Genomic DNA, 11,816 nt, shown 5'->3' with positions numbered 1-11,816 from the left:
AAGTAAAAACACTGTTAGAAGAATATTATTAAGGTTGCAGAGTCAAGCACTTTGAAGCTTACAGAAGAACTTGCGCACCTAGCTGCCACCCGAGACACCTCGAAGCGTACAAAGTTTAACTGCCGATGAACCCCAGAAACAACTACATTTTCTTATCTCTTGCCTTTCCGGCAACATCACCAAGGTACCCTGCTTTCTGTCAGCTGACATGCATTTTCTCCTCTGCCTAACACCAAAACCGTTCTTAGATGCCTGATCTCGTCCATACTTTGCCTGGGGAAAACAGGGATGTAAAGAGTATTTATACTGCACAGCGCAGAGACACTCGAGACGGCTGTGATCGATACCGCTCACGGACAGAAACAGTATAGCTCTGCAATCAAACTTACCAATTTTGGGGAAAACTTACTGCACGATCCTCTACCTCGCTGACACAACATCACCCATCCCCTCCCTCCTCCCAGGGCGGTCGCTGGCTGCTCGGGGGGGGGGCTGGCAGCTCAACACCGGGAGCCGGCTCAGCTAAATTTTACCGCTGCTAACTTTTAAAGAAAGTTCAAGATGCAGTTGCTTGGCATGTGCAAATCACCGTCTTCCAACTGCTGAAATTTTGGGCAAAAGGAGCTTTTCACGGAAGCAGCGCCAGGCGCATTCCCGACACACCCTGCCAGATTTCATGTCCCTTCCTCCAGGCACAGAGTGCCAAAGATGTTCGAGGAAACAGTAACAGATTTTGTTACACAGACAAAAAACAAGGCATTTTCTTCAGAAAAAAGGGCCAAGTCTTTTAGGATGACATTTTCAGAGGGATATTCATTTCTTTTCATCTTTATAGATCAGCCTGAGGCATTTATATTCAAGTCCAAACAAAGTCTAAGAAAGCTGTAAACCTCTGAAAAGAAAAGTCCTCTTTTAAGAGGAAGCACTGGTCCACCTTAATAATACACATTGTCTACTGTCTGCTCTGACAGTAATTTGCAAATATAAAAAAGCTTTTGTTCACATACAGTAGCCTGCAAAATTTCACTTAAACCAAAAAAACTGGGTGAGGGATTGTAAAGGTGTGTGTGAAAGACTAATTTGTTGTTCCTGTTTTGTATTCCCAGAAATCAGACACATTTTGTCTTTATTTATGACAAAAAATGTCCCGCACAGAACCTGAGAATTACTCAATTCCTAATGCTTAAGTTGAATATCAGCTCAGTGCTGGGCTTCAGCATGAGCTGAATTTCAGCCCAGATGGGAGGTGCTGCGCTACATTTCTTCACAGAGAGCAGGGTTCGCCTAGAAATTCCTCAAACAAATGAATGTGGTAGAAATACTGACACAGAAAATGCATTTTAGATCAGTGATAGCACAGGAAATCCTAATCAATTGAGCGATAGCTGAAGTCTCATTGATCCTGAATTTTTGTTGTTGTTGCTGTTAGTAGGTCCCCAGGACAATAAAATTACCATTTTTTTAAAATAAGGAGAAAAGTTCTCTCCCACCACATTGAGACATTTTGACTTTCTAGCTCTATGTCTAGTTCCACAATCTGATAATATTACTGTATGCAGGGAAAAAGGATCTACAAAAATCACTAGTGCCCCTAATGGTCTCTATACAGCGGCAGATAATGTCTTCAAGGGGTTCAAGAGTGTTACGGCCACCAGTCTGTGGCAGAGTCTCCACTGGTAGTCTCTGCTGCTGTGCTGATTTAAATCATTTGAGTGTCCAACCTACCAACCAACTGAACAGCTAATGTGTTTTCACAAATACTAAATACTAGTGCTTCCAGTCTGGTTTTGTAAGGACAGCATTTCCCAGCAAAGGGAAAAAATGCCACCTTTAAACTATAAAGAACTTTTGCCCTGACTAAACCAAGTGTCAGCCACCAATATGTTTTTCAGATGGCTTCACTTGCAGATGGAAATTTATTTCCCACTGAGTTGAGGTCAGCTGGAAAAAAAGATGAAAAAAGAGACTTCCGTAATGCTCCAAAACATGGCTTTAGCAGAAAAACAGAGACGTTCATTAAAATAAAAGTCTTGGAGATAAGCAAGGACATTGCCCATGTGGGAAGATGGAAGATCTCGGTAGCAGGACTTCCCAAAACACTTGTGCCTCTGGCAAAATGAGCAAAGTGCTTCACCATGGTCTCCACATTATGGTAAGCAGACCTCCCACGTAGTATCATTTTACGTCGCTGGTATCTGCAGTGCTGGAACAGCCTAGGATGGGCGAGTGCCAGCGTTTCTGCGCGCTTCCTGCGTCCTGGGGATCGCAGCTGTGAAGTAGAGCAGGGCGCACTTTCTGTTGTATCTCTCAAATATAGTCCTGAACGCAACTTCTGTCATTAAGAAATATTTCCTAAAGAGACACCATACCCCCGCTCTCCATCTGATAATCATCTCCTTGTGTTTGTGGTAAGTCAACATCCTTCATCTTTGCCTTATGAGGAAAAGCTAGGGCTGTGAGCGCTCCAAAATTCCCTCAGCGCTTGCAGATCCCTACGATAACAAACAACAGAAAGCATCTAACACGCTTTTTCCTTCCCTTACAGAGACAAGCACCTCACTCAGAAGAGTGCAGCTCCCATACCAGCTTTCCGCCCGTGCTATCGCCTAAGTTACAGCACATGCTTCTCTCTCAAATGTGGCAACGAAGAAAGGAGACGCGTGATGCAGCACCATCCCTTTCTGGCTGTTGGAGCGGGGAGGAAAGGGCAGAGTTCGTATACCCCAACGTCACCCCACGCCACGAGAAAACACCAGTGGGTAGCCTTTATTTCCCTGCGGCTACGAGGCGTTGGGAGCAAACTCAGGCACCTTCCTTGAATGCAGCATCTCGCTGGAGTCCCAGGAGTTACTCGTACGCGCTGCTGCGCGATGGAGGGGTCTGGCCCCGCACTTGTGTTCCCGGGGTAACTGAGCGATGCTGAACACGCACACTCAAGGTCTAGGCGGGCACTGAACTCAGCTTAGCAATTTGTTCCACCATCCTCACTCAGGCAAAGCTTTCGGTGATTTATAGCGGTGTGGAGAGAGGGCCTAAGCTGCAGCCTCATTTAAATGTTCACATGCAATTGTTTCTCCTGGAGCTCTGAATAAAGTGTCATCGCGCTTCTCAACAGGGAAAAATTTTTGGATAAGCTTTTCAGAGAAGCTGAAGAAATGCTCTCCAGACACATGCTTGTTAAACCTGGCTTCAGTTTTGCTAGCAGAGCTGCCTTTGGCGGCCACATTTTCGGTCTTTCCCCGCTTTCCTCACCCCTCCTCGCTCCTCAGAGCGGGGTCGGTGCCCTGTGACGCTGGATGGGTCCCGAGGAAAGGCTTCCTCGCACCCGCCTTCCCTGTTAGCAGCGGCAGAGCGCTGGGTGCTATCTAGAGAGGACCCAGGGAAGCCATGCAGAGCCAAATCTACACAGCAACGGGGAACGGAGATGGGGAATAAGGTCATCTGCTAGGAAGCGGCAAGAGAACAGCAGCGGTATTGTCTTACTTCTTCCTCTCATATACACCTTTCCTATAGCTCGCTACAACTGACCGAGTCCAGGAGACTCATCCTGTTTTTCACTGTGAAAACAAAGAGGAGCAGGGAGGCTTAAGGCTGGGAGAAAGTGGAGTTGATTTAGGAAACGAGACAAACAGGGAAAAGAGAGAGGGTAAGAAAGGACTACAAAGCTTAGGAAAAGGTCTGTGGAAGAACAGAAGGCACGGGGGGAAGAGCAGCATTAAAAAAGGACAAGAAAGAGAATGGGGAAAGAGAAAACTATGGCTACGACAAGAAAAACCAGAAAGAGTAGGAAGACATTTTGACGGTGGCCATAGAGTGGTTTGAAAGGGGTGAGCGGGAAAGAGGAACTGCAAGAAGGGGAACCAGCACAATGAGCTACCCGATGTGATTGCACAGAAAATGGAAAGCAAAGTGCTAATGTGCACCCAAACACTGAAGGGAACCTTGGCCTTACCAGAGCAAAGGGGACATGGATGCCACAGGACACAATTTCACCCTTTGCGTTAAAGGCACAGATGGATGGTGTGAGAAAGCTCCGATCGCTCCCAAGGGGGCAGTTTTCCTCCCTAATATCTCCATAGCTTCTGAAGGAATTCAGTACCTCACACTCCTGCATCATAACATGAAGCAGGTTGCAATTTTTTTAGCTGCAAAGGGGGGCTATTCCCCCCCCTTTCCCCCTATACACGTCAGGCCTGTCCCTACAAGCACAAAGGATTTATTCTTCCCTTTACAAATTACTTTACCAGCTGAGGAACTACAATAGCTGCCAAACCCCCCAGAAGCTCAGGACCTCTGCCCCATCCCAGCAGGTTCTGAAACGAGGGAGGGGAGAAAGGAAAGGAGTTATTTTGAAACAAGTGCTGGGGGGGGACAGCAGGAGCAAGCAGAGCCCAGCCTCGGAAAAGCTGGCAAACGCTTGTGTAGCAGGAGCCATTCCCTTCCCCGTGCTGGGGCAGAGTTACCGGGGAGCCTGAACATTGCTGGTGAGAGCCCTCACCGCTTTTCCCTCCCAACCATTTGTAATTAAAAGCCAGCACAGGAGCGAGTGTGAACACCCTGTGCAAAATCAGAGGTCGAACCAGGTTTTGGTTTGGCTCCAGTTCTGGTTTGGGTTTGCCTGGGACCGGAGTTGCTCTCGCCCGGTCCTGGTTCAAGTTCAGCCGAGGTTTCTGACTAACAGCCCTGGTTCAGACCTCGCTCGAGGAAAAATCTGGAACGAGTTTTCTGCCTGACTCTGCTGTACGTGTGTGTGCGAGCAAAGCTGGTCGTCTTTGCTTGCTTGTCCCGAAAGATGATGAATTGCAGAAGTACCGAGTCGGTGTTAGTCATTCGGTGAGGCAGGAAGGAAGCAGGAAACCCTTGCGAGCACCAACTTTTCAAAGCAGCTTGCAAAGAAAGCCACGGCCCTCCTCTCCTAGGCTACAAGCCGCACGCCGCCCTTTACCTCCGCACCTTAACGGGCACCTAGTCACAATTAACATTCGCGACTCATTCGGCCGGAAATATTTGCCCGGTGCAAACAGCTGAGGCATTCGGCATCGGCCCCTTCCTCCGGGCGAGGCGTTTTAAAAAGGGAGCCCTCCGCTCGCCGAACGGGAGAGGCCCTGATCGCGCTCAACAGGTTCAGTTCACGCTGTGACCCTGCCCGGCTTCCTGCTATTCAGATGTGTTACTTCCCCTTTGCGGTAATGGCCTGTGGCAGCCGGCCAGAAAACACTATTAATTTCAGAAGTGGCCTGACAACAAACCCACAGCGAAAGGAGAGGAAGCGGCGGGGAGGCCATCTGTTGACTTCAGCAGAACAGTAGGGACACAGCTATGTAGGTTCTACAAGGAAAGCAGATTAATAATCCACAAAGAGGAAACTGGCTAAAATTATCCGCAGACCGTATTAAAAAAAAAAAAAAAAAAAAAAAAGAGAAAGAAAAAAACCAAGGGAGTCACTTGAGCTGCAGCTGGACAGGAAATTGCTAGAGCTGCTTGCAAATCTCCACTTTGAACAGAGCAGCACAGGGAATGCCAAGAGCGGAAACCGTTCAAAACTGGATTAGCGCAAGCCAAGTTTAACTGCAACCCACTTCTACTTTCACAGTTTATGCACTCAATCTAGGCCACTACTGCATGAGACACTGACTCACTTTTTTCCCATGTTTTGTTTGCTTTGCTTTTCACACACTTGCAGTTTCTAAAATTACTTGAAATGTGCTCCGGCTGCCAGGAATTCTGCAGAACCCCGGCCGACAGCCCCAGCTGCAGCATCAGCCCATCACCCCGGTACTGCACGCGGATTTTGGCACCACCCTACCTTGGGCCACTTCTCCTCAGGAAGGATGTTAATAAGTTGCAGCAGGAAGTTTTGCAATCGCTATAATCCCCCTTTTTCCTTCTGCAGAGACGGGACTGCTCGAAGGGGCCAAAGAGGAAATGAGGTGACTAAGGGTATAGAGAGACTTTTCCTCCTTGCCTTCACCTGCTAAGATGCAGCGCAGCTGAACAGCGACAGAAAAATCATTTACAGGCTGCAGACTGTTGATGGATCTCTGTGAAGGGAGTTCCTGCCAGACAGATAAGGAGAACACGAACCCATCTCCTGGCACCTGTAACAGAGTGGCCCAAACTTGTAAACAAACCCAGAAAACAGCAGCTCCTTACTCTGAGAGAGGAGGGGGAAAAAAAAAAAAGAAAAAAGATCCTTATGGCCCAGGGTCAGGTGCATCCCTGGGGTAGCAAAGGGATGCCAGAATATTTTGCAATTAACCTAAAGGCCTTCAAAGCATTCCCTTCACCAAAGCAAGACAAGAATCCAGCACATGCACTGTTTATTCATTTAGGCACCAGTGGAGCAAAGGGGAAATCAAGGCTTTATTGTCTTAGGGGCTGTACAAAAGCTATTGAAAGCAATCATTACCTTTAAACATAACCATATGTGTATGTGCAATTAACTACACCCACACAGAGGGGAAAGGGGGAATAAGCCAGCCAGGTTCTCAATAGCCAAAAATAGTTATTTATTTATTAATAATTTAAGGTTTTACATTCTTATAATAAATTCCATCTTAAAACTTTTACACCGTGAATTAGACTCTCCCTTATTGGCAACCATGTGCAGGTTCACTGTGCGTACACACAGGTACAAATGCTTGCACATACTTCCAGTTTTATACAAAAAAAAAAAAAAAAAAAGAAAAAGATGCAAAATATTGCATTTGAGGTGAAGCTCCCTGAAGAATTTGTACAGAGGTAATGCACTGTTTAGCACATCTGAAAGTTTTAAAAAGTGATCAAAAATCTTTCGCATTCAAAGACAAACCTCCTCCCAGATGATCTATTTACAAAAGGTAAGGCAAAAAAATTAATTTAATTTAAAAAATATATATATATCATGTGGAAACTACATCAAGAGTGTGAGGAGAAAAAAAAAATCACCACAAGGAAAAGAAAGATATATGAAAGAAGAGACTGTACTTGCTCACAAAACGTGTTTTGCAAACTTCTCACCATTGCTATTTCTCCCTCACGGAAAGCTTGCTTCAGTTGAACAATAAAATTAAGCATGCTGCAAATATATTATTTGCAATTAAAAAAAAAAAGAACAAACAAATAAAGCAGAATTTATGAAGAGAACAAAACAGAGATGTCCCTTGGATTGATTTCTTGAATACATGTGAATAAAAAAAAAAATTGCAAATCGATTTAAGATTAAATATTTACATTGATCAAGTAGAATACTACCGAGCTCCCGGCAACCAAGTACTCCAAACACACTAAGCTGAAATCTCTTTCTTTGGCTCCTCTAACTTAAAACAAACAAACAAAAATAACCAGTCTTCACTGAAGACAAAGCTGTGTGTCACAGATCCGAAAGCAGAGAGGGAAGCGGGACGGTTCCAGTCTCTAGAGAACACGTGCTCAGCCTGTCCAGCCTTACCCTCCGCCCCTGGAAGCCCTCGGACCCAAGCCGCCGCGCGAGCAGGGCCGAGCGCGCCGCCCGCCCGCCGCCCGGTCACCGCGGTCCTTCCCGGAGAGCTCGCCGCCTTCCCTCCCTTCGCGACGGCCGATTCCACACCGTGTAACCTTTCCTAGCCCGCGCTGGCAGCTGCTTTTGGATAGCAGAGGCCAGAAAAAGAGAAAGCTGCGTTTGCTTTATCACCGCCAAAGAGAAACCGTTGAGGAGTGATCCCATGAAACGGACAGGAGAAGGGAGGCGGTGGGAGCTCACGTGGACTGCAGGGAATCCACCTGGAAGACGTTCTGGTTGGAAGGGGTGGTGAAGTACAGCTGCTGGTTCGGCACTCGATTGTCACAGGGGCTGCTCAGCCCCAGAGTCCGCTCAAAGTCCAGCAGCTGACCCATGAAGTTGAAGTTGGGCGAAATGTTGGACTTCTTCATCTTGACGATGTCGTAGGCATCGTTCATGGACAAGTTGAGCTTCTGCATGAGGTAGGCCACCGTCACTGTGACCGAGCGGCTGATCCCTGCCAAGCAATGCACCAGGACGCCGCAGTTCTTCCCCCGTGCTTCATCTGTGCGGAGACAAAAGAGGCAGAGAAGGACACGTAAGACAGGGGGTTGGTAACTGATCTCTCAACGCAAGTGAGATTAGTATCGAGGAGGAAGGACGGACGATTCGGGTCCCAGTGGCCAGCAGTGCGACGCAAGAGTTAACTTCACCGGCTCGAAACCAGGACGAGAGGAGAAGCCACCCCCCTACATCTATGCGCCCGAGTCCGAGAGCTGAGAAAACTAAGAATGAGACAAAGGGAGCAGGATACGCCGCATGACACTGTTTTTAAAGTCAGTTTTAAAAGACACGCTTTCGTCTGGAGATTTGCCTTAAATTCTTGCAGTCCCCTTGCCCCGGCATGGAAATCCTGCAATGTGTCACTGAATGCCTTTTATACAGACCAGCAGACTGCAAAGGTCTATTAAATTATTCTCCAACTGTTGTGCAGCTAACAATGGAGGTATTCAGGCATTTTAAAAGAATGAGGGAAGTCACTGGGGACAGCCCATTAGGAGGAACAGGATGTCAACATTGGTTGAAAATGGGTTCCTTTGTAATAGGAAATGCATTACAATGCCTGGAGATTAGTTTCTTTGTGGCTTCCAGCCCACATTTCTTCCTGCTGGGCTCAGATTACCTACATTCTCCCCTATTACCGGTATCATTCAACCGGATTACAGCACAGCTTCCCAACAGATAAAGCGATGCCCACCCCACCTCACCCCGATGGGGTGAGTTTAGTCCTCCCCGAAGCCAAGGAGAGTGAGAATTTTAACCAGGACTCCTTGAGCCCAAGGGGACGTGTTTCCAAAGCTGACGGATAACGTCTAAGGGCTGGCTAACCGAGGCAGCGAGCCCGAGAGGTATATCATTATTACCACGAGATTTAATTAAAACTCTGACTATACATTTGCCAGGGATACCGCTTATGAATAACTTGTATTTAAAAGCTAAAGTTAGCTTCCCGGATAGTTTCTTTTTATTACACTGCTCTTCAGTAACCTCAAGAAGGAAAAAAAAAAAAACCAAGAAAAAAAAAAAAAAGGACGAATAAGCCATCAACCCCGGACTCATTCACACACATACACCCCCCCAGGAAGAGATTTAAAAGCACACACGGCTCAGGAAGGAATCCCTCAGCCAGCCACCCCAGGTATGCGTTTGCAACCTGCGAACACCGCTTACAATTCCCCGGGGCTCCTCAAGAACCCCCCCGACAAGTCCCCTCCCGCCCCTCAACTTAAGCCGGCTTTAAAACCCGAAAGCGGGGCATCCCCCAGAGACTGCCAGAAACCCCGCTACCGCTTCTGCCCCGAAATCTCTCGAATTCTGCACAAGAAATTGAATTCTGCCCCTTGACATAGAGCTGTTAGCAAATAACCGGGTCTCACCTATAAAGGAGATGGCCTCGGGAAAGAACTGAGACAGATTTTGGCTCCAGTGGTCAGAGATCGGGATCTGTTTGTACTTGAATTCGCCGGCGTTTTCAAAGAGATTAGGCAGGTTGGGGGTAACATTCAAGATGTATTTAATGCCGAACTCTTCTAAAACGTCCAGATTAGTGGAGTCCTTGGCACAGCCTAAGTAGAGGTAGGGTAAAATCTCCACCGGGAAGGAAGGCTGGTTGTTGGAGAGAGGGCTGCCATCGGAGTCGGTGGCACTATTGGGGTCTCTGTCAATGTCAGATTCAATGTCTGAGGAGGAATCGGAGCTGATTCGGAGGCCTCCCAAGCCCAGGACTGGCAAAGGAGGAGAGCTGCTGCTACACGAACTGTCTAGGTTAGTTTCGCAGTGCAGGGCGAACTCGGCCTGGAACTTGCTGAAACCACCTGGGGAGAAAAGCAAAGGGGGGGGGGGGGAAATGCAACCTGATACAAGATGGCAAACCGACTTATTGCCCCGGGACAGCCCTGTCTGCAGAGGGGCATTTGTTTCCCACCCTCTCGAGCCCCGGGAAAAAGGAAAAAAAAAAAAAAAAAAAAAAATGTCACACTCTCCCACACACAGACTAACCTAAAAGACGGTTTAAGAAAATCGCTCGCTGCGGCGGCGAGCTCGACACATTCCAGCTTAAAGCTCTGTGCCGCTTCGCCCTGCGGGCACCTCCGGAGAGATGGCTCGGCGACAATTCCTTCTGCCCCCCCCCCCCCCCCGGCTCATGCCGGGACCCCCGTTCGCCCCGTCCTCCCCACACCGCTACGGCCATTCCTGTCCTCGAGGTCTCTTTAAACAAAGCGAGGGCAGGGATGCCGGGGGGTATGGGGGGGGGGGGGGAAGAGGCCAAGGGGAAAAGCCCCCTGCCCAGCTCGGTGTCCTCCCGGAGTGCGATGCCGGGGGGACACTGCGGACGCTCCCCCAGCCTTCCCCGAGCAAAGAACCGCGGGGCTGGCTTCCCCGTCACCCGCAGCCCCGGGTCCCCGGGCGGGCAGGCAGGCAAGCCCGCAGGCAGGCAGGCAGGCAGGCAAGCAGCTCCGTCTCTCTCCCAAGCCCGGGCGGCCCCTCTCACCTTCCAAATAAAACGCCTTGCAGCCTTCGTCTTTGAGGCGCTTGAGGAGCAGCCCCAGCACGGATTCGCCCCCCGTGTTTTCGTTCCAGTCGCGGCTGTGCTCGTCGTACAGGACCACGGTGTCGGTGCCGCACCGGCGGGCGAAGCGCTCCCGGTCCTCCTCGCTGCTGGCGACGAGGGAGCGGAGGGGCAGGTTGCCCTTCTGCAGCCGCCGCAGCATGATGCCGGGGATGGCCACGTTGATGGCCGACTCGATGTGGGACGACTCGTACAACTCCTGCGGCCGACAGTCCATCAGCAGCAGCCGGTCGTTGCCCATCTCCAGCTGCTCGTTCAGCCACGCCACGGATTTACTAATCGCCATTTCCGACGCGAAAGGGACGGGTCTGAACGTATCTAGCATGAGGAAGGACGGGGGGGGGAAGCGGAGCGTGCTCTGGAAGCGCCCCTCTCTCGCTCACAGAGGCATGCGGCTGGCTCGGCGGGCGGGCTGCACCCCTCCAACTCCGCACAACTTATCTCCCTCCTCCCCAGGAAAATGAATCACGCAGCCCCCCCCCCCGCACCGCCTCCCCCGCGGCGGTGGAGTCACGGGGAGGGAGAGAGAAGCAGCCCCGGCGTGTGTGTGTGTGTGTGTGTCTAAGTGTAAGTGTCTCTGTGCGTGCGCGCAGCCAGCCCGCCCGCTCTCCTCTTCTTCTTCTTTTTTTTTTTTTTTTTTTTTTTGTCAATGAATCCCTGAATGAACCTGCCCTAATCGCCGCGGCAGCCCGAGCCCTTGGGCTTTTCCTCCTCCCCGAGTGAATGAAATCCAATTAAGGCGGCGCCGAGCTGGGGCTCGCCGGCTTAGCGCGGAAACACCGCGCCGGTCCCGGTCCGGTGCCGGTGCCGGTGCCGGTCCCGCAGCGCACCCTCAGCCGCGGCCCCGCTCAGCCCGCCGGCTCCTCAATGGGTACAACCGCGGAGCCGTCTCAATGGATACATTCTCCGGCTCAACCAATAGGGAAGCGCGGAAGGGGTTGTTGCCGCGGCGACGGGCCGGCTGGAACAGGTTGTGTTGATGAATCGTTAATGAGTTTGTCATTCACAAAAACGGAAAGGAATTTCCGCTCCGGATAAGCCGAGTGCAAACAAGCGGCAGCCGCGGCGCGGCGGGGGGGGGGACGGGGACGGGGACGGGGACGCGGGGGCAGGTGAGGGGGCGCGGTCCTCCTTTCCCTTCCCTCCTTTCCTTTCCCCTTCCCTCCTTTCCCTTCCCTCCTTTCCTTTCCCTTCCCTCCTTTCCTTTCCCTTCCCTCCTTTCCTTTC

At 50.1% G+C, this 11,816-nt stretch overlaps 1 protein-coding gene across 1 annotated transcript; it reads right to left on the bottom strand.

Annotated features, from left to right (window-relative positions):
- Positions 1-6,488: 6,488 nt before the first annotated feature.
- On the bottom strand, positions 6,489-11,537 carry DUSP6 (dual specificity phosphatase 6). Its single transcript, XM_030003174.2, has 3 exons — positions 10,512-11,537; positions 9,397-9,834; positions 6,489-8,024 (listed from the first exon to the last, which is right to left on the bottom strand). Exons 1-3 carry the CDS (start codon positions 10,912-10,914, stop codon positions 7,717-7,719), a joined length of 1,149 nt encoding a protein of 382 aa, XP_029859034.1. The 5' UTR covers positions 10,915-11,537; the 3' UTR covers positions 6,489-7,716.
- Between the last annotated feature and the right edge of the window lie 279 nt (positions 11,538-11,816).

Source organism: Aquila chrysaetos, chromosome 26 (assembly GCF_900496995.4).
Source record: "Aquila chrysaetos chrysaetos chromosome 26, bAquChr1.4, whole genome shotgun sequence".
NCBI lineage: Eukaryota > Metazoa > Chordata > Aves > Accipitriformes > Accipitridae > Aquila > Aquila chrysaetos.
This window is presented reverse-complemented; position numbering and strand designations above follow the sequence as displayed.